We start from the raw sequence: 24,441 nt of genomic DNA, 5'->3' as shown, positions 1-24,441 counted from the left end.
AGTTTAAAAAAAAATGCCTCATGCTTTTTGTTCTGACCTGCGGCGTCAAAACCTTCTCCACCAATCAGATCGGCACTTTTGTTCACGTGTACGGAGCTGCTGAAGTTACCGTAAACAGCACTTAGAGGTGCTCAAGCTTTTATGCAGGAGGAAAAATCTCTGTACTATTAACAAAAGCCCTTCCGCCCACGAAGAACGCTCGCTTGTTGATGGCCACAGCTTCAATCTTCCTGCTCGATCAACTGGAGACAAGTCCTCTTTGATTTTCAAAAGATTTGCTGCTTTTGTGGCACGCCAAACTGCATCTCGGTAAAAGCGCGATGTAAATCGGAAGAGAATACCACGGCCCTTGCTATGTGGGTGAACACGGCCAAGACGATGTGCCACATCAAAGACATCGGGAAATTTTTCCTTAAACTGAGGAAGAATCTGTTGGCACAAGTCAATACTCTCCTGACGGACATTTTCTTTATCTTTCTCAGGAATTACGTGAATCCTCAGATTCCATCGACGAGTGTAGGTTTCCAAATGCGACAAGCGTTCTTCTCGTTCATTGGAGTTAATTTCTTCTTTCTTTGTGCGCGAGTCAATAAAATCAACTCTTTGTTTCAGATCTTTAATCTTGTTGCAGATGAAATCAATAGTTTCCAACACACCAGAATTTTGTTCAGTGTTCTTGCCGACCTCTTCTTTAATGTCTTTGATTATCCGGGAGTATTTAACTATCAGTGTTTGTAATTCGTCTGATCTATTTGTCAATAGCTGAAATAATTCAGAGAGTTGCGTGGAGACACTTGTCGCGTCGAATTTGTCCGTTTTCCTTATTTTGACCTTGGGGAGATTTGCACGGAGTGTCGGTAGCGGCTGGATTACTTCCTCCATTTGCATAAGCACAGAATATGCTAGGAATATTTATGAATGTCTCTGATAGACTTGAACAACTAAATGAATGCCAAAGTTTATTTAACTTAATATATTTTAATTACATAACAACATTGATGCTGTAAAAGGAACCGTATAAAATGAAAAAAAAAAAAAAAAACTCACAATACTAGGTCACCGGAAGTTTAAGTATGGGAACAACACTAGCTCGGCATATCCCCAATTATATTCATCTGACTCCATATTCTACTGCATCCCAGAATATTACATAGCACAAAAAATGTAAAAATATATATTAAATATGTTATTGTCCACAGCAGACCGGAACTCGCCGTGATGCAGATTCCCGAGTCTGTGTGCTCCAATGAGGTGAGCCCTCTTCAGCGCTCACCTTGACAACGAGACTCACAGCAGTAACGTGTCTTGTAAAAATTTGCATCTGCATTCCTATAAAGCTGGTCGCTTCTCTCTCAGCGTTGTCATTTTGGTGTTGCTTTTTGTACTTGACCAATGCGAGTTCAATACCGATGGTGCGAGTGGAGCCACGCCAATCTCTCGAAGTCCGCATATATATATATATATATATATAATTTTTTTAATAAGCAATATAGTGTTATATATAATAAAGTCAATTTTATTTTGTGAGCACAGCATCAGAAATTAAGTTATTGCATCTGAACATGTACTTCTACAAGGAATCCTGCTTCATAAATAACTCCTCTCCCTCAGTCATCTTTCCATCGTTTGTTGTCGAACACCGTAAAACAGAAAGAAGAAATCATCCTTTTCCCTATCATATGGATTTACTTCCATTGGCCAGACAGAGACACCGGCCTCACAGCTCAGAGAATGTCGGTGCCATAACTTATGGATCCACGACCGGTAAATGTAGCTTGTGTGGACGCTACTTGACTAATAAAATAGCTTCGCTACTGAAAAGCTATTTGATTTAGAAAGTAGCAACGCTACTGCCCAACACTGTCCCTTTATTTATCAGGGGTCACCACAGGAAAACGAACCACCAACTTATCCAGCATATGTTTTACGCATGCAAATGCCGTTCCAGCTGCAACCTATTACTGGGAAACACCCATGCACTCTCATACTCATACACTACAAAAAAATTAGCTCACCCATGTTTACTCGTAGCACATGTCTTTGGGCTTGTGGGGGAAACCGAAGCACACGGAGAACATGCAAACTCCAGACAGAAATGCAAACTACCCAGCTAGGCTCGAACCAGCGACCTTCTTGCTGTGAGGCGACTGTGCTACCCACTGTACCATCCTGTTTTAGTGCAATTTTTATAAATTTTCATTTTTGACAGATGCAAAATAAAACAGCACAAATTAATTTGCATGCATGAATAAAATGAAACAAAAACTAATTCATAAATGAATTAAAGACTAATTGGAGAACAGTAATTGATGGTTTTATTCAAGCTGAACATACAGACATCAGTTTTAAACAGTACATGTATCTTTATGAAAAATAAAGCAACAATTAATATTCACATTATATTAAAGGTGCAAAGATTGTGATCTCGAAATACACAAAACTAGCTTTTGTTTTTCCCCCCATACCTCGTTAGAATTATTTCAGGACAGTATTGAGCTGCTAAAACATCCTGCCATGTTCAAACACCGACATTAAACACATTTTCAATATGCTTAAGAAAAAACCCTTTACGACAGGACAATAAAACTTTCAGAATTGGAAAAGTAATTACATCAGCTGGTTCTCCAAACCTCTGAGGTCAACTTAACCGAATACTGACCGGACGTGACGTGGAGTTTAGTGTTTTCAAAGGACGCCGCTCTCAGTCAGGAAAGTGCTTGCTTCCAGAATCATGCCTTTAACGTAAACACGTGCTGTATAAAACAGCGTCAGGAAGTCCTGTGTGCTAAAGATGGTGTCGGCCAGAGCGAATCCCAGGGTGGAGGGAATGAAGCCTCGACCGTACTCCACCATCCACGTGCCCGAGCTCCACTGCACTGATGTGGCTTCACCCGCAGAGTGAACGATAGTGTCTCCTGCAGGAGTGAGTCATTAAATCTCAGATCTGAGAAAAGACATCTTAAACTGCGTCACAGAAATGAGTAGAAAGAATTCAGGTCAGTTGGTGAAAAGTGTCCCAACTGACCTGAACTCACCGTGCTCTTTTTGTGAGCCAAGTACATACGTTTGAGTGTGTAACAGAAGAGTAGACAAGCTATGAGACAAACTACCTCAAAGTTTGATTGTTTTGATGGTGCATTCAAGTCACGTCAGATAAATCGTTACCCATTTCAAGTCTGCATGAAATCAAAATTTATAATAGGTGCATCCCAAATCGCATACTTATACACTATTTTACATCATTTCGTAGTAGAAATAGAGTAAGTAGTGCATTCACACTGAAGGTATTTTGATGATTTTAACTTATTAAATAGCCTAATCTTTATATTAAGTTTAATTCTGATTTTAATTAATTACATGAACTTATTCTGATGTGTTTATCGTCATTTCACCTTAAGTGCTTAACCTCAAAGAACCTTGCTTCATAACAGCTGTGGTGTCATGTGACTGATAAATAGGATGCATGATAGAAGGATAAGTTAAATTCTGAGAACTTTCTATCTAGAGGTGTGAACCTATACTGGTTTTACGGTTCGGTAACGATTACGCTACATTCACATGGGGCATCAGCGTCAACGCTTCCCATTCACTTTGAATGGGGGATGTCAGGCGTTGCCGAACTGCATTGTGGATCCGTCGGCACCGCTTCAGAAGCGTTGCTCGCTGCAGAAGTTGGGACTAGCTTAACTTTTCAAGCACCAAAGGAAGCGTCAGCCAATCAGATCGCTGTATGCAAATACACCAGCTCAGACAGTGGCCTATTGCTGACTGAATTTCATTGGCTGACGTTTCTATGATGATCGATTTAGCCCCAACTTCAGACACGTCTTCAGTCAAGCGTTGACGCTGAAGCCCCGTGTGAATGGGGCGTTATCATGCCATCGATTGGTATGCATTGGAATGGTACATTATGTATGTATCACACACATACACAAAAATAGACAGCACCAAACAAATCATTAGGGAGCGATATTGTGAATGGTGTTCCATTGCCCTGAGCCTTGAAAAATTTTATTCACTTGAAATAATAAAAGATGTAATTTATTTGATGCCTCAGACTAATCTTTGAACATGGGAGGACTTAGGAAAAGTACAACACTCAAAAATCTATAAATAATAAGTGCACTTTAAAGGGGACCTATATTATGCCCATTTTTTAAATAATGTGAGATAACATCATCACACTGAAATAAAAGTCTGCAGCAGTTTCCACTATTAGACTGTGCATTTGTTCTAGTTTGTTCTAGTTGAAACAGCTGACCATGTGGGTAACTTTGGAAAGCATATTTGAACATGCTATGTTTGGGAAACATTTATATATTTTCCCAAATACTATCTAGAATGCGAATAGTACACATCTACCATGTTTGTAGTTTCTAATGAACATAATGTTCTATGTGAAGCTGCTTTGACACAGTCTACATAGTAAAAGAGCTATACAAATAAAGATGAATTTAATTGAATTAGTCTAATAAAATAGTATGTGAACTGTGGTGCAGCATTAGTTTGTGGTGTGTATTGATGATGTTTGATGTTCTACCTGGATAGTAAGTCTCGCTTTTAGTCGTCCCCTCTTTCCATTGCCTGAACGTGCCGGAAATTATAGTGTCTGATATTTCTGCCCAGTAACGACCTGCAGAAAATACACATATGCAAAGAGAATTATGAAAAAAATCAGTTGCAAAGAAATGGTTTCTGTGTGGATTTAAACCAATTGACCAATAAATACACAAGGTTAAATAATAAATAATACTTATGTAGTGTTATTAATAATTGTGTAGAATATAGTGTAAATATAATTTATTTATTAATTAGAAAAAAAAGCATGTTCTTCTGTATATTATATTTTAGGTTTATGTCAGGTTTTTTTAAATATTGACATTTATTTGTATCCCAGTTCTTCAACATCAGTTTATTTTATTTCAGTTAAATGCTTAGGCAACATTTCAACATTTATTTCTAATTTGAATTTCTCAGCTTATATTTTAATTTTTTAATTTTATTTCACCAAATACTTGATTTTAGTTTTAATGCTAAAATTACAATAACAACTTCACAATATAGACAATTAGGCCTGTTTTAGGTATTATATTGTATGACTTTATTCCCTTTTTTAATTATTATTATTATTATTTAAAACCTTGACATTTCTTCACTGCACTTATTAAAGAGAAGTTGCTGTTTGAATACAATATAGTTTCAAATCTAAAATATTAAAAAAAAGCTAAACAATAGTAAACTATATAGTAAAACAAATAAAAAAATATATGTGAATCACAACAACACAAATTAATAGTTTGAATAAGTATACGTGTAGTTATACAGATACCCAAACTAATTCAAAATGGAAATACAGTATGCAGATTATGAAACTATTATGACCTGAATGTCCACCGGTGTCCACCGCTGTCCCGAACAGCAGCACATACTCAGTGAGCGAGGCGTGCAGGAGACACATGGAGCCCATCCAGCCACCCGCATTTACAAACACCCACTGCAGGTCCTCGTCAGGAAGGATGTGACCTGGGTACCTCCTGCGCAGCTCCACAACCACCTTAGAGAAGGCCTGCTCATGATCCTGACCTATAAACACAAATTTAGAGCATTCAGACACCAGCTTCTATAGTGCACAGCACATGATATATCAAGATTACCTACTTTTTAAACTTTTGACATTTTGAATGATTATGAATAAAATAAACAAAATGATAATTTTTGAGTTCATACAAATAAATTAAATCAGATTCGGGATGCTCCGTTCAGGATTTTTGCAACCAATACCAGGTACCCATTCCTTGTCACGGTGATCGGCCGATATATTGTACCATTTCGGATGCTTTAAGCATAAAATACTTTTTTCCTCTAAGTATGATACTTAAGTGAAGATCTCTCCTAACCTAAGAGAATAAATTAAAGATGCTGCATATTATCTCTTAAACATTTCTCTTATAGCCATTTAGGAGTGGAGTGTCATGGTCAGAAGCAGCTTTACAGAAAATAGATAAAACAAATAAAAATAGAAATAACCAAACACTGCAAATGATGAAAGAAAGATTCAACATGTCTCAATGAAGAAAAAATTTGCAGTGCATATTTGATGCACAAGTAGTTAAAATGCACACCTATAAATCCATTACTTCTTAACTAAAGGAAACAGGACTTTAAACTACTTTTTGTTGCAATAAGTATATTACAAGAAGATGTATTATTAAATATTCATGTTACATGTTTTATTTATGGAATATTTCCAGCCAGGTTTTAGTGAACTTACAATATTGTCAAAATATGAAGTTCTTTCAAAAACACAGAAGTTCTTTCAGTTCTTATATGTAAAAAGGTGTAAATACAAGCAAGGTTATTCAAATATTTTGTTTATCTCAAAGTAACACAAACGCTTGTGATTGGTTAATGAGATCGGCCAGATCTGCGAGTACAGAGCGAGTCATTAAATGTGATTATTGGCTGATACCGATTTCTGGCCAATCGGAGCATCTCTAGATAGTATAAATAAATAAATACAATAGTTTATTCTATTATTAATTACACTGTTAACTGTAAAAAAAATTTTTTTAGCACAACAGAACACCAACTCAAAGAGTAATAATGAAGTAATAATAAAGACAAATCAACTTTAAATTACGTGAATAAATACACGTTTAAACTTTCATTAGGAACACTGTTAGTTATACTGGGATAACACTTCACAATTTATTTCTGTTTTCATTAGTTTAAGTGCAGCCTTTGTAAGCAGAATAAACTTATTTTAAAATACTAAAACAATCTTACTGATACAAAATATTTGACTAGTAATGTAAACTATATGCCATTTTATTTATTAATATTTTTTACGAAGATGGGGAAAAACAACTGGTAAGCAAATAAAATAAATAAGAACTGTATTATTTTTGTATCAGTAATAAGTAAAATGAAATAAAAAGTAATCAATTAAGGGGTCATACTTTGGTATTATGTTGTGTACGATTCTGGTATGTATACATATTTAATATAATTATAAATCATTTATTTATAATAACTTAATAGTTCCACGTTTTACTTTTTTACTTTAATAACTTTGAATACTTTAATTTAAACTCTACATTTCAATATATATATATATATATATATATATATATATATATATATATATATATATATATATATATATATATATTTTTTTTTTTTTTTTTTTTTTTTTTTTTAAATATTTGATTGTGAAAATAATATTTGTATTGGTATCTATCTGTCTTTCTAAAATTTGCTAAATAGAAACTTTTCACCCACCAGAATCCTAGAAAATAAAGTTTTCCTACAAAGATCACAAGAACTACATTCCGCACTGGTAATAATAAGAACCCTTGTGAACACTGATAGACCATTAAATCACCATATTAAAATAATTTCTGAAGAATCATGTGACACTGCAGACTGGAGTAATGACTTAAAAATGCAGCTTTGATAAGAGGAATAAATGACAGTTTACAATATATTCAAACAGACAACGGTGTTTTAAATGGTGATACTTTATCATAATAATTATGTCTTTACTGTATGTTTTTCTGTGTAGCAGCATTCAAAATGTTAAGCATATTACAACTACTGCTATAGAAACCAATTCCTGCAATGTCCTAGCAACAAATGTAACTTAAGAGGAGAACATTATTGTTTTACTCACCCGCATACTGTTTGGCTAACTTGGCAACCTCTTCTTTCGTAAAGACATATTGTTTATTTGCCATCCAATGTCTTATAAACTGAACGGTCAGCGACAGAAAACCAACAACTACCACCAATTTCAGAATAGTTCTTATTAAAGACATCGCAAGTTGCCCACAAATGACGGTCCACAGTTACAAAAGATTAGAAAACACATTAAACAGACTTCATTCAGACACACAGCATGGCAAACATTAAAGCTGACGGACGCTGACGTGAGGTGACGTAAAATCGGGGGTGACCAATCAGATGACACAACTGACTAGTTGATATCCAATAAAACTGAGCATTGCTCAATCAGGAAGTACGATGGTTGTCGTAATCATCAAAAATGCCATTGAAATACGCAGTTTTCTTGCAGTCTTTGTCGATACAGTGAAACACATCGTATACATTTATGTATATTATGTTTCCACTATTATTAATATATTGGGAACATCTTTAATCTGTTGAAATAGTGTTCGGATTATCATCTTTGTTAGCGACGCATACTGCGTTTTTCTTGCGCAGCGTTGTTTACCTCAGGATACTTAGTGAGGGAGAGCAAATGAAAACTTGAAACTCTAAAAAGAAACAATCAACGAATTCCTGTTTAATGTTTCATAACGAGTGAACAAGTAGATTAAGGACAAGCAGGAATAATTTTATTGTACCAGTACGCAGCAAAATGGACATGAACAATAAACCCACGTTTGATCCTAAAGGTAAGAAACGTTTTAGATATTGACACCTAACGTTAGTTTGGGTATTTTTTTCCAGACTTTTGAACTGCTTGTGATTTACACACCTTCAGATGTAATGCGATTATTTATATTGTTTTAAGCAGCTGCTGTCGTTTGAATCCACAAAAATAGCTGTACTCTAACTAGAGCAGTCACGTGATTCCCGATCATGTGATTTTTTTTACCAGGATTTAACTGATCGTCCGAATCATTTGATGGAACCGATTCGTTCGAACGTGTTATTTTATTTAACTGATTCAGTTGGGTTTCACTCAGGCAGGCATCACTCAGAAAGTATTCACCCAATTTCAAAATAATATTGTTTAATTGTGTTGTTAGCTCAGTGTTTTACAATCGTATGGCAATTATTGTTTACTTTTACTAATTTGGCTGACAGCTTCTTGAAACCTAAATAGTCAGCTAAAATAAAGTGAGCAATTCCTACATCGTGGATGTGGCATTTGCAGTAAAATCTCAAAACACAAATTCAAACAGAAAGTATGTGCTGCTAACATCAGTATATATTCTCCAAAACAACTAACAACAAACTTATGAGATCATAAAAATATCAAATATTAAAAAAAAAAACCCTCAACTGTAAGCAATTTGATAACACTGTAGTTTAAGTCACAAATAATTGAATTCAATTAACACTACTAGCTTAGTAAACTACTAATTAGTAGTTTATTAATAGTTAGTAAGATAGTAGCCTAGTTAGCTTCAGGTTTTTGTCGGATAAGGGATGCTGAATAAGACTTTATAACTAATAATGAACCATCTTAATAATAGACTGTAATAAAGCCAGTAGTTAATGACATAATTATGTAACCTAAACTAAAGTGTTACCTTTTTGGGTTGTGCAGTTTAATTCACAGAATGTCTACAGACTCTGTAGTACAGAGTGTGATGTATGCTGTAAACTTGCTACAGTTTTTTAGTCACATCCATAACACATGTTTATTTTCCTCATTTAAAATTTAAAACATGTTGGTAGGCTAATACTTTAGTTTAGGTCACAATTTATGTCATAACTAGCCTACTAGGCGTACCTTTGTACTAACTATTAATAAACTACTAATTAGTAGTTTACTAAGCTAGTAGTGTTAGTTAATAGTTTAATACTGTGAATTGTGAGCTAAATTGTTACCAGTTTACATTTTTGCATTTATGAGGAAAAAGCTTTGTTATGGATGTAACATCTCTTCGTTATCCTGTGACGTGAAATTGGCACTTGTTTGGCTTTGGTAAATCAGATATAATTATTTAGAAACACTGACAGACATTTTTGAGTATTTTTAAAGTAGCCTACTGTAAAATACAAGAAACTTATAAAAGCATTAGGTTGACATTTGCATGGAATTGCTCTAGTCTGCAAATCGTTTGTTTGTGATTCAGTGCTAGACATTAACAAAGTTGCAAAGCATCACATCTTGATCCTTATTTTCACTTTTAACAATTCAATTAACATTTCCTTTGGTTTTTCATCCTTATTATTAATATCATTATTAATATATGAAAACCACCAATAAATAAGGATGAAATCTGTCAATTAGAAAGACACTGAACATTCAGCTTTATATCACAGAAATAAATTACAATTTAAATCATATTAAAACAGAAAACATTTATTTAAATTATTGTAATTATTCATTCATAATTTTCCATTTGATCCCTTTATTAATCTGGGGAGCTACAGCGGAATAAACCGCCAACTTATCCAGCACGTTTTACACAGCGGATGCCCTTCCAGCTGCAACCCTTCTCTGGGAAACATCCATACATACTAACTCACACACATACACTACGGTCAATTTTAGCATACCCAATATACCTATACCACATGTCTTTGGACTTGTGGGGGAAACCTGAGCACTCGAAATCCATGCGAACACGGAGAGAATATGCAAACTCCACATAGAAACGCCAACTGACCCAGCCGAGGCTCGAACAGGCGACCTTCTTGCTGTGAAGTGAACGTTCTACCCACTGTGCCACCTCATCGCCCCGATTGTAATCATATATCACAATATTACTGTTTTACTCAATTTTTTAAAATTAAATAATTAACAGTATTACTGTAGTGCTATAGAGACCAGTCACTGTGATAACAGCTGTAACAAAAAAGTAGGGCTGCTCGATTTTAGGAAAAATCATGATCACGATTATTTTGGTCATAATTGTAATCACGATTATCAATTAAAGTCAAAATTATTAGCGCTCCTGAGAATTTTTTTTTAAATAAATATTTGCCAAATGATGTTTAACAGAGCGAGGAATTTTAACAGTATTTTTCTATAATATTTTTTCTTCCAGGCTTATGTTTTATTTTAGCTAGAATAAAAGCAGCTTTAAATATTTTGAAACCCATTTTAAGGTCAATATTATTAGCCCCCTCAAGCAATATATTTTGATTGTGTGCAGAAGAAACTACTGTTATACAATGACTTGCCTAATTACTCTAATTAAGCCTTTAAATTGCACTTTAATATGAATGCTTTTATTTTGAAAAATATCTAGTAAAATATTGTGCTGTCATCATGGCAAACATAAAAGAAATCAGTTATTACAAATGAGATATCAAAGCTATGTGTTCAGAAATAAGTAAAAAAAAACTTTTTTCCATTAAACAGAAATTGGGAAGGAAAAAGGTTGCTAATATTCAGGAGGGCTAATAATTCTGACTTCAACTGCATATATACAGTCATTTTCCACCCTGCAAAGGAAAGAGAAATAAATACAATAGAATAAAAATATGAAACAAACTGTGCTTTAAGCATCTTCACTGTAAGAAAAACACTTTAGCTACAAAAATTCTTCAGTCAAGAGCAGTGAGGGATTTTCTCGTTTGGTTTGATTAATGATGAAAACAGGCGGCAGCAGGAATTGCGCGCTGTCACTTTAATGGTTTCTCTTTCACTTGTCTTTTGATTCTCAACTCATTTGTTTATTACACAAATGAGGGTTAATAAGAATAATCACTAAACACTGCATTTTTACACCTATTTGACTATTAAAGCGCTCACGTTAAGATGACTTTAGATTTCTACGCTTCTCTGCTCGTCTCAGTGTGCGAATGAGACCGAATGCTGACCGCCCGCATGCTTCTGACTGTGTGCGTGCCGCACACACACATAAACACGCGGTCTTTCGCGCTTTTAAGAGCAACAAATGTGTACAGCTGGAAGGGGGGCGGCATATGATGCAATAATCGTTTATCGGATTAATGCTTTTTCATAATCGTTTGAAGCCAAAATCGATATGGGATTTTTGATTTATTGCACTGCCCTACAAAAAAGTCAAATCACGTAAAATAACTAGTTCAAAGGTGGTTTGCTTGTGATTCAGTGTCAGAAGAAATTACCATATTGGTTGGCCAAGTTTTGCTTTACTTTTATATTATTTTTATACTACTTCAATTCACACCTTGTTATACAAATTGAAAACTTGTGACTACTTGAAGTTGTTTACATCTTTAAACTGTAAAATATGCTTTTCAATGGAAAACTCATTGATAATTAAATGATATTATTCTTTTATCGTGATCTTCCTTTCAGAACACCAGCATTTAAGGTACAATCCTCTGCGGGACTCATGGGTTTTGGTCTCGGCCCATCGGATGAAGCGTCCATGGAAAGGACAGGTGGAGAAACCGCCAGAGGACAACATCCCACGGCATGATCCAAACAACCCTCTGTGTCCTGGCAGTGTGAGAGCTAATGGAGAGGTAAGCAGCTGGATAACTGCCATGGTGTTATTTTATTATTTTCATATACTGTATACCCTCAATGGCCACTTTATGAGATACTCACTTATAGTACTGTGTTGGACCTCCATTGCCAGCAAAACTGCCTTTGCTCTTTAGATGATTTATTGAAGTGCTGGAAATATTTTTTTTAGATTTTGGCTTATTTACATGACAGTATCACAAAGTTAATGCTGTTTAACGATTAAAGGACAAGATTTTTTCATTAAAATGTTCAAAAACCAGAACCGTGTTATAAATTTAGCTGATTTGTGTATTTACATTCCCCCATATGTATCAAAGATTGTGCAAATCCAGAGAAATACGCAATTTTATCTAGGTTCACAGACTTTGTATTTTGTCACAACGCTAATGTCACACACCCTCGATTTACGGTTTGGTTTTATAGAAATCAGGGAAACACAAAGGATGCTTTAATATTTTGTGCATTTTATTGGACTGCACAGAGTAGCACTATGACAGAAGAACCCTAAAATCTATTTAGTATGATCCATGGGATCATGAACGGAAAAACTGGAATTGGTTGAGTGACATAATAAAAGTAGTTTCTTCAGCATGCTTGCTTTGCTTCAGCGATTTTCAGCCATGCTTGGCTTCATACTCCCTTTATATAAGTATAGAAAACTTTAGCTCATTCACAACCTAAAATTATTTCTTTCCCGTAAGATTTAATGGATGATACTCTTGATTTCATACTCAGTGACAGCGTCATCAAACTACACATTTGTTTGTTGTGAATACGCGCCCTCTAGTGGTGAAAATTTAAAAAACAAATTCAAATTGTAAATACAAACTCTTATGAGCGGTTTATCATAATTAATTATTCAACAGCACTACACACAGTCGATGCAGATTTGTCTGCTGCCGATCCATAATTTGAATCTTTATCTACACCCCATTCCAAGTACTCTATTGGATTGAGAGCTGTTGTTTTCGGAGGCCATTTAGTTTAGTGAACTCACTGCCATGTTCAAGAAATGGTGTATTATCCTGGTGGATGTAGCCCTCAGTGGTAAACGATAGCATAAGGAAATACATAACAGTAGTCAGGTTGACTGTGGCAATTGATTTCAACAACGCTGAGTGTACTAAGTGGCCCAAATTTTGTAAATAAATGGAAGAAAACATCCACACCATTACATCACCATCAAGAGCCTGGACATATAGATTAATGCTGCACCAACCTCTCCAGCAGAAATTGAAAATTCAGGTCAATGAGTACAAATCAATAGATTAAACTTATTATTATATAACAAACTGCTGTCACACTGGTTTGAGAGGGAGATCAGGCACTGAACTAAGGCGAATCAGAAAAGAGGATTAATCAGCTCATTAATATTCATCTCCTTTCCAAATATGGCCAAAACTGAACTTCTGATTCAAGGAGTAAATCCTGTTTTTAGTTGAATATACAACCGTTTATTGTCTAAGCCACGTCCTATGCAATAAACTGTTTTTAATTGAATATACAACAATTTAATGTCTAAGCCACGTCCTATGTAGATGTTAGAGAGCAATTTAACATATTGAATCAATGCATACTAGGGCACCTTTAAATATTTGAAGAGCAAGGAAAACGGCTTCATTTATGGTGCTTCATAGGAATGGGTGGAGCTTTTGATCGCTGTGGAATTGCATGTGTGCTTCGCAGGTAATGTAGGTTTTTGCATGTTTTCTGCTGTGATGCACAATTGTGTAAAAATAGGTTAAATTAACTACATTGACATACAGTCGAAACCAAAATTGTACATAAACTTTAAAAAAAAGGAACATAGCCATTTTTAATAAATCATATTAAAATCATACTACAGTAATCATTTACTATTTTGGGTCCGTTTGGATTACCTAAATGATTTACATTTGCTAAATGCCAGAATAATGAGAGAATTTTTTTTTTTTTAAGAATTTTTAATAATTTTTAGACAGTCAAAAGTTTACATACATTTCCTTGGTATTTTTTTTTTTTAGCTTTGCTTTAAAAACTGTATAACTTTGGTCAATTTTTTTGGGTATCCTTCCATAAGCTTCTCACAATAGTTTGAAGGAATTATGGCCCATTCCTCCAGACAGAACTGGTGTGACTGAGTCAGATGTGTTGGCTGTCTTGCTTGCACAAGCTTTTTTTAACTCTGCCCACAAGTTTTCTATAGGATTGAGGTCAGGGCTTTGTGATGGCCACTCCAAAACATTCACTCTGTTGTTCTTAAAGCGTATTTTAACTAATTTGGCAGTATGCTTAGGGTCATGGTCTGTTGTGAGGACCCATTTGTGGCCAAGTTTAATTTTCTGTCTGATGTCTTGAGATGTTGCTTCAGTATTTCTACATAAAGTTTTTCTTCATGATGCCATCTATGCTGTGAAGTGGACCAGTCCCCCCTGCATCAAAACAGCCCCACAACATGATGCTATCGCCCCCATGCTTCACAGTTGTGATGGTGTTCCTAGGCTTGTAAGCTTTCCCTGTTGTCCTCTAAATGTATCACTGATCACTATGGCCAAATAGTTCAATCTTAGTTCAATCAGACCACCGGAGATGTCTCCAAAAATTATTATTTTTTCCCCAGTATAATTTAGCAAATTGTAATCTAGATTTTTAGTTGATTCTGGCTTGTTGATTTTCCCATGTTGTCACATAAGGAAGCAGTGTGTTTGAGGTTTTTCTTAAATACCATTCTACTGTTGTGCCCCCAATTAACTCAAATGTTGTCAGTTAGCCAATCAAAAACTTCCAAAACCTTGACATCATTTAAGCTTTTTCAGAGGCATAATAATCTTACTGTATGTAAGCTTGACTTTCACGAAAAGTTATAATAATTTCTCCAAAATATTTCCCTCATTACTCACACAAATTTGATAATCCTAACTTACCTAAAAAAGAAAAAGTTTAGTCACATTAACATCTGACTTTAAACGGCTATCTGCCTTTTCATACAGTGTATGTAAACTTCTGGTTTCAACTGTATATATGACTATAAATTAACAAGAAGAATGATTATATTTTTTATTAATTATTTATTATTATCTTTCTAGATATTGTGAAAATCTGAAAATGTCTTACAAATGAACATGCATAAATGCCAGCAGACCCAAACTTTCTGATCCCAAACTCAAGATGAAATGAAAGCTTTTATCTAGTTAAGTTCATCCAGGGACAGGAAATAACCTTTAATTTTCATGCTGTATAACTGCAGAGCCATTTCCAACTCATTCACATCATGCCCTATTCCCATCAAGTATCAAGTTATCAGATTGTTGTAAAACGCTTCATTTATAGGATTTTAAAATTCATGAGCTTGAAGTCATAATCTCTGGGCTCCTCTGGCTCATCCTGGAGCATTACTGGAGTTTTTTTTTTTACGAACACAGATGAAACTGTGGATCTTCTTAGTGGAAAGTGATGCGTCTGCAGTCATTCATTATACAGTCATTTCTGACTAAGCAGAAAGAAACAGCCATTTCCTTCCCTCCAACGTGAGTTACACATCAATGCATATTCAGTGTTTTTATTAGCACTATCTTAACCCTGACTAATGTTCTTGGCTGGCTCTCTCATTCTGGATATTATTATTTAATGATTAATAAAACAAAGAAAGTTGCCAGGCTGCTTTTCATTTAAACAAGATGCTTTTATGAACTCTTTGGCTCTGTTAGGTGTTGTTAGTTGATTCAGATGTACGGTTTGGCTAGAAGTGGTATCTATGTTACCTATTTGATTATTTTAGTCTGTATTTGGCGTATAGATCTTATCATTTATGCCGTCTGTACACTTTAAGCAATGCAGGGTTCCAGAAAGTTCATTCATGTTGCACCAACACAAATCGATAAATCTAACTTAGCAAATTTAAGTGGATTGAACATAAAACAATTATGTGGGTGCAGTATGTAAGTTTGACACCTAGTGGCTGATCTAGGTATTGCACTCCCAGTTTAAAGCGCACACAAGCTCAGGTTGCCAGATTGACAACACCAACAGCAGTGTACCTGACTGTCAAGTCTAAAGGCTGATGTAAGGCTGATTTAAGCCGTGTTCTTAATAAAAGCAACGGTATGCGGTAGAAGGAATATTTTCTATATTAAAAGGAGTTTTTGTTCTAACCAACATCCAAAATGTATATTTTAGAATTTGCTTCTATTTCTTGCAGCTGAACAACAGAAACTGACAATAATCACCTCGGGTACACCTCATATGCTTTGTACAGAGTTAAATGCTAATAATTAGAGTTTGAAAGTTTTACGTAAAATTTATTGCCATACTAAGGAAAGCAGCAGCAGAGAGTTCACCTCAGATCTTGAAAATAAAATAAACCGTTTGAAATTCAAATTGATTAATAGTGTTAAAGTGGTTTAATCTGTATTAATTAGATTATAAACCTTACCATCTTGTTGAAGTGCAGTGAGTGCACTGTTCTCTGCATCTTAATGGCTGTATTTACATTTCTGTCATGTTTCTTCTGGTGCAAACAGCCAATCTACTTATCACGGCAAACATCGTCACGTAGTGGTTTGTTAGTACACAGGGTTACAATGAAACCTGTTCACTTGATGTTTACGTTCATAATATTTATATTCTTTTCTAATTAATAACAACTTCAATATGCTGTTTTCCAACTAGGCAACTCGGGGTGCAGAAATGTAATTGGGTAAACTTCCATTGGGCAGATTAAATGGACCAAAACAAAGACAGCCATTCCAGCACATTTTCAAAGCAGAATATCTAACTTTAGCATTGTTTTTAAGATAAACAAGAATGTTCACCTAGCATGTGTCAAAAACTTACATATGGCACCTTTAAATAAGTAGTTGACAAGCAGCAAAAAATATTTTCTGAGTGTTAAAGCTGCTAAATCATAGAGAGAAGGACTTAATATGCAATACAGGGTGCAACATTTTCACACTGAACTTAATAGGTGGTTTGTACGAGCTTAATTAAGGTTTCACCTACTTGTCTGGAAATTATAAGAACACATACATTTTGTCAATATTCTTGCTTTGAAAAATAAAAAAAAACTTAGTTTGGCCAACTACCAACTCCTTTTGTTCAGACAGTTTTGCTTCTTTGTTTATTAACATTTTTTGTCAGTCTATTTTAGTCAAAATGTTTTTTATTTCTCCAGTTTGAATGATTAGTACAGGCCAAAACATGACAATAGATAATTTCCAGCACCAGTAAACAGCAACATATGTGTTTTGTTTGGTTTCATGGCATTGTTTACATGTTGTGCTTTCAAAATTGCAGACTGAAAATACTGTATTGCTAAATGTCATATTGAGCAGGAATAAACTCGTAGAAAGAGATCTGTAGACTACAGGTTTCATTCGACAGATTGTCATTTTTAAATGCAGGTTACATTGTTCATCTGGTTCTCCTGTTTTATTGCAGCTGAATCCTGAGTATGACAGCACATTCATGTTTGACAATGATTTTCCTGCTCTTCAGCCTGATGCTCCAGACCCCGGTATGAATCAATGCTTCATTCAAGTTACCAAAGTAAGCAAATTTTTTAGTTGTAAACTGAGTATTTGGATTACCAACTAACTACCTACCTAACCGACTGACTGACTGACTGACTGACTGACTTCTAAGTACATTTTTAAAAGTGTATACATTTAGTCCTGTATCACTTGATCAAAAACTTGGATGGCTGAAATTGAGGTAATTATATCGTCACACACTATAGATGATTATTTTATTTTATTTTATTTTATTTTATTTTGTTCTTTAAGTGACAGTAAAGGCATTTGCTGTCCCAAAGCATCTTATTGCTAATACTAAATGTTTCTTGAACAGCAATTTATTATATTACAAAGATTTCTAAAGATGATCATGTGACAATGAAGACTGACACTTCAGGTTTGCTATTACAAAATTAAATAAATAAATAAATAAAATAAATTAAGGTATTATTTACACTGTATTATTTTTGTGTCTGTATTTTTGGCAAATATATGCCATTATGCAATCAGTGAGATAATAGAAGATGGTTAGAATTAGGTATTATTTTTTATATTTTCCAGTTTTGTATTTATTTCATTTGTATTAGCAATTTTTATATATTTAGTAATTGTTTATGGCGAGGCAGTGGCGCAGTAGGTAGTGCTGTCACCTCACAGCAAGAAGGTCGGTGGGTCACTGGTTTGAACCTTGGCTCAGTTGGCGTTTCTGTGTGGAGTTTGCATGTTCTCCCTGCCTTCGCGTGGGTTTCCTCCAGGTGCTCCGGTTTCCCCCACAGTCCAAAGACATGCGGTACAGGTGAATTGGGTAGGCTAAATTGTCCGTAGTGTATGAGTGTGTGTGTGTGGATGTTTCCCAGAGATGGGTTGCGGCTGGAAGGGCATCCGCTGCGTAAAAAACTTGCTGGAAAAGTTGGCGGTTCATTCCGCTGTGGCGATCCCGAATTAATAAAGGGACTAAGCTGACAAGAAAATGAATGAATGAATAGTAATTGTTTAATATTTTAGTAATTGTTATTTAGGTACATTAAGTTAAAATAAATAAGTGTAATTATTTAATTATGTAAATTAATTCCATTGATTTTATTTTAGCTCTAATTGATGTCAAGCATGGTTTTCTGTTATTTTGTTTGTTATTTTTGTATATACTTTTATGATAAAAAAAGAAAAACTAGAGTATATATTACTATAAACAGTGCTCAGCATATATAAGTACACCCCTCGCAAATCTATTCTTTTAAATTTATAATTTAATAGGAAGCTATACAATATTATATTTGTGCATATACATTAGATAAGTCAGTACTGAAGGCAAATTTGGAGCTTCTCTAACAAAATAAGTTATGATAACGATCCAAAAATCTAGTACACCCAAATGTATATGTTATAGAAAAATATTAAATACAAATAAAAAAAAAAAAAAAGAGGAAGAATCAAGAGAAGCAAAAAAATTGGAAAATATTTGTTAAAATTATGTAAGTTGTAATTTGTTTTCTTTTTTTGCAATATTTACTTGAATTTGATTGTATTTTTTTAAATTTATAAATATGCTTAGTGACTAAAATATAAATTTAATAAATATATCTACTTAATAAATGTGTTCTGTTTAATACAAAACAGCACAAAATATACTTTGCCTATGTTCACTAAGAAATGGATAAAAATATAAATTTTTAAAATGTGGTGTACTCAATAATGCTGAGGACTGTACATTACTGAATTATGTCATTTAATATAATTTATTTATTTTAGCTAGTAAGCGCATGAATTTCTATTATATTGTACTTTAAAGTTAATTAAAATTTTATTCAACTTTTTTCATTTTATTCGATATATTTTTAAACAGTAGAAGTGTATATTAAAGCATCTGATACATTCTCTCCATTATACCTTTTCTTCATAAAGTTTTTTGAACTTATTATAAAAGTAGAGAGTTAATGTTCCTGCAGCAGAGTTCAATTGTACAACTTTTAATGTGCAATTATGTGCTGTGTTTTAATGAAGCAGTTCATTTCAATGTTTTAACAGTTTGCTGATGATTTTATTACTGGCTCCAGGTTCGGATCATCACCCTCTTTTCCAGAGCAAAGCAGCCAGAGGCGTTTGGTGAGAAAGGCTTTATTTCTTCTTCCAAAGAGCAAAATGTACAGTACTAATTAATACTGCTGGCATCAAGTTATACATCATTCACAACAAAACCCTGACGTTTAATATTCAGCTGAGGCTAAACTCTTCTTGCAGACTGTTCAGAAGTACTTTTCGAAGAGATTTCTGAGGCAATGGATTGCACATGGTCCATGGAAAAAATAGGGCAAAAAATACTGTAAATAATTGTATACATTTAATACTACTACTACTACTATTACTACTAATAATACATAACTCTTTCCAGAATTGCAGGTACATTTCTATAAAATGGAATGATATACAACAAATATAAAATTTACAGTAACAATGTACAGAATACATTATTAATATAAACTGTTTACATCACTAACCGAGTTGAGGGGTGAGGATAACTTAATTGTTTTATGTTCAGTCCACTTACATTTGTAAAAACAACTTAAAGCTGCTAGTTGACCAGAACGTAGAGACAGAAACAAAATGTGTTTTTTCATATTATTGCAAATTACAAAAAATACAGAAAAGAGATGTTTCTTACAAATGTTTATTTAGCTTAGTAGAGTAAATATAAWATATATATATATATATATATATATATATATATATATATATATATATATATATATATATATATATATATATATATATATATATATATATATATATATATATATATATATATATATATTAATTTTTAATATTTACTCTACTAAGCTAAATAAACATTCATATTAATTGAAGCTGAATGTATGATTCAGGAGCCGGAGATAGTCAGAAATAGCAGTGGAAGCCTTTAATTGAACATTTTCAAGACAAAATAGCCCTTAATACACATGCAAAAACTATAATTAAAAGTTTTGTGGTTGCACAATGGTGCGGTGGGTAGCACGTTCGCCTCACAGCAAGAAGGTCACTGGTTCAAGCCTTGGCTGGGTCAGTTGGCATTTCTGTGTGAAGTGCATGTACTCTCTGCGTTCGCGTCGGTTACCTCCGGGTGCTCCGTTTTTCCCCACAGTCCAAAGACTGTGGTATAGGTGAATTGGGTAGGCTAAATTGTCCGTAGTGTATGAGTGTGAATGAGTGTGTATGGATGTTTCCCAGTGATGGGTTGCTGCTGAAAGGGTATCTGTTTTTAAAACATATGCTGGATAAGTTGGTGGTTTGTTCCGCTGTGGCGACCCCAGGTTAATAAAGGGACTAAGTCAAAAAGAGAATGAATGATGACGTTTTGGTTTTTGAGGTTTATCTTTCCTCCCACATTCACATTCATATGATGCAGTACAAATAAAAAACTTATTTGTTACTTTCATATTTCCTAATATTCATCAACCACAAACATATCAATGATCAAATTTGGCAATCCATTAACATAATATATGATGAAACTCAAAGTTAAGTCCAAGCAATAGCATGGTTGGTAAAGTCTCTATATGCTTCCCTTCCTCTTTAATATTGTTTTCTTCTTTTAGCTCAGTTCTTGTATCTCGTGGCCTTCTGGAACAGTGTTAATAAACTATTTCCCTGTGTTTAATGGTGCTGTTTGTAGAAATCAATTGTGCTGCCATGAACTCTCTGAGTCTCTTCGGGAGAGAGTTAAAGAACGGAAAGAAGAAACTCGCTGATTTTATCGTCTGTGAGAAAACGCATTAGAGATTCAGTGAGATCTGTACTCTACCTGTGTCTTGCTTGGTACATAATTACTGTATTATGTGAGTCATTGATGAAATGAATCATTGTGCTTTTGGTTTGTGTTTAATATGACTATTTGCAGATCTGGACTACCATAACATTGTTTGAAAATTAACAGGTATAATTAACTAGTTATAATTATAAATTAACTAGTATATATATATATATATATATATATATATATATATATATATATATATATATATATATATATATATATATATATATATATATATATATATATATATTATTAAATATATTTAATATATTAAATCTTAATTAATTAAAGCAAAACAAGAAACAATAAAATGAGGTTACTCAAATGACTATTTTTTACTAAATCTAAAATTAAACTAATAAAAAAAACATAAATATAAAAAATTTGAAATCAATTAAATATAATAACAACAACTACTACAGTTATTAATTATTAATAATATTAATCATCTCTAATATTGATAATAGTTAACAACAACAACGATAATAATAATAATAATAATAATAATAATAATAACAATAATAATTATTATTATTATATTATTATTATTATTAAATATATTAATACAACTAATAAACAAATCACATTAAAGTAATTTGAAAACACTATTGACATAGTTTACAAAAACAAATATTGGCCTGGATGATTTATTTTCAATGCCTTGAAAATGTATTTTCATTCATTCATTCATTCATTCATTCATTCATTCATTCATTCATTCATTCATTCATTCATTCATTCATTTTCATTCATTCATCTTTTTCGGCTTAGTCCCTTTATTAATCTGGAGTCGCCACAGCAGAATGAAGCGTCAACTTATCCAGCACATGTTTTACGCAGGGGATGCCCTTCCAGCTGCAACCCATCACTGGAAAAAAATTCTTATTTTATTTAAATACATTTTTTCTTTTTCAAAAGCAAAAATATGCCATATCAGGTAAGGAACAGGCCTACTTTTAAGTAGTCACGAGAGGAATCATTTTTATAAATTTTTTGTCATTTTTTTAGGATTTAGAATCCTGTTTGGTCATATTTTGTCATTAAAGGATCACTAGGTGGTGCTATCTCCAAACAAGTGAATGAAGACCAGTCTGTAAAACATCATTTATCCTTTTTTATGAAGTTATATTGTCTAGAAATATACCTTTGCAGTATCAGATGAGCTCCAGTGCGATCGGTTTCATCTCTTGTACTAATATAATATAATATAATATAATATAATATAATATAATATAATATAATATAATATAATATAATATAATATAATATAATATAATGCAATATAATATAATATAATATAATATAATATAATATAATATAATATAATATAATATAATATAATATGTCTCATTTAAAGGCAAATTGTAATAAAATAAATATTAAAATATAAAAAATAAATAATCTAAATTACAATTATTTTACAAGTAAACATTGGTCCATATGATTTACTTTAACAGTTTGAAATTGAATAAATTAAATAATATAATAAACATGTATTAGGAATACCTAATATCTAAGCAGAAAAGAAAATGAATGAATGAATGAATGATAATATAATTTAATATGCAAATAGTAACATATTTAAATAATTTATATAAATTCAAATTATTTTAGAAAGACCCATATGATTTGCTTTAACAATATGAAAATATGATATGATTACAACATAACAATTATTTAATTTAATTATAACTAGTGTACTTTAACTTAAAACAACTAAAGTTGACCAAAAATAAACAAACAGCAATAAGATTAAGATGGAACATGGTCAGAAATAAAAGCGACTAACATAAAAGAACGCATTAACCAAAAGAGAAAGCATTACAAATAATGAACGTAAGCCAGATCAAATAGAAATTATTTGAATTGAGATTTAAAAAGGCATATTGTTGTAGCAGTTTTCATTTCCACAGGAAGACTGTTACATAATTTTGGAACAGCTATGGTAAAATAAATAAATAAATAAATACAGCAAAATAAGTGTAAAAACAAAATAAATATAATTAAATAAAAAATATATAAAAAAATAAATAAAACAAATACAATTAAATAAAAAATCTAATAGATACATTACAATAAAATTAAAAGTCTAATAAATACAATTAAAAACTAAAATAATAAATACAATAACATAAAATAAACTAAATAAATACAATTAAATAAGTAATAAAAAATAATATCAATAAAATAATAAATACAATTTAAAATAAAATTAATAAATAAAAGTGCCCTAGGTGGTGCTATCACCAAACAAGTGAAGGAGTCACATTTTGTGAGAAAGACTCCTTTGGATTATCAACTGCCCTGTATTTCCTTGATCCCCAGAGCTTTCAGTTCCATCTCCTCCACTCTGGACCATTTTCGGCAGTAATTCTGAAGGCAGATGTAAACGTCACTGTCCTGAAACAATACCTATGTGTGCAAACATCCAATTAGCAGCGGAGTCCACAAACACACAGATCTGCCAAGTGCCGCTCGGCTCTAATGCACTGGGATCTGACATTGTTTTCAGAGTAGTAAGAATAGCGCTCGAGGCACAAACAAGTCAAGGACGCCTAATAGAGAGAACTGGATGCCCCACATAAAGCCTGAAAGAGAGACTTTGGAAAGTTTGCAGGCGCAGCTGTTGGGTTTCATTCAGGGCTGAGACCGAAGAACGTGATGTGTTTATTCATAACACTGCTGAGAGAATTGTTGTTGAAGGTGATGTGCTACTTGTCCAATACAAACTTGACTTAAATCAAGACTTCAGAAAGGATCGATAGACAGACAAACCAATAACAGTATAGATGAATGAATAGATGAATGATATGCAGAAACACAATAGACAGACATATGGAAAAATGTACAAACAGAGATAGACAAATATACCAACATATGTATAATTAGGTGGATGGATGGTTAGATAGATAGATAGATATGTAGATAGATGGATAGATAGATAGATAGATAGATAGATAGATAGATAGATAGATAGATAG

At 33.1% G+C, this 24,441-nt stretch overlaps 2 protein-coding genes across 6 annotated transcripts in view; one reads left to right on the top strand and one right to left on the bottom strand.

Annotated features, from left to right (window-relative positions):
• Positions 1–2,298: 2,298 nt before the first annotated feature.
• sigmar1 (sigma non-opioid intracellular receptor 1) lies at positions 2,299–7,915 on the bottom strand. The gene is given in 4 exon segments (NM_200977.1): positions 2,299–2,915; positions 4,541–4,633; positions 5,383–5,583; positions 7,673–7,915. Coding segments are annotated over 4 exon segments (669 nt in total). The 5' UTR covers positions 7,818–7,915; the 3' UTR covers positions 2,299–2,685.
• A 93-nt stretch (positions 7,916–8,008) lies between these two features.
• Positions 8,009–24,441, top strand: part of galt (galactose-1-phosphate uridylyltransferase) — a 225,559-nt gene continuing 209,126 nt past the window's right edge. For 4 of the 5 annotated variants that reach the window (XR_012385978.1, XM_073914180.1, XM_073914179.1 and 1 more), the window contains exons 1-4: positions 8,009–8,417; positions 11,990–12,159; positions 17,579–17,654; positions 19,707–19,755. Coding sequence is in view for 4 of the 5 variants with exons in the window: in XM_073914180.1 (XP_073770281.1) it covers positions 8,381–8,417; positions 11,990–12,159; positions 17,579–17,654; positions 19,707–19,755 (332 nt within the window). In the remaining variant the exon portion in view is untranslated. The remainder of the gene's footprint in view (positions 8,418–11,989; positions 12,160–17,578; positions 17,655–19,706; positions 19,756–24,441) is intronic. The other variant, NM_001328380.1, reaches the window with a different exon arrangement.

Source organism: Danio rerio, chromosome 10, assembly GCF_049306965.1.
Source record: "Danio rerio strain Tuebingen ecotype United States chromosome 10, GRCz12tu, whole genome shotgun sequence".
Lineage (NCBI taxonomy): Eukaryota > Metazoa > Chordata > Actinopteri > Cypriniformes > Danionidae > Danio > Danio rerio.
The sequence above is the reverse complement of the archived record's forward strand: the minus strand, read 5'-3'. Positions and strand labels throughout refer to the sequence as shown.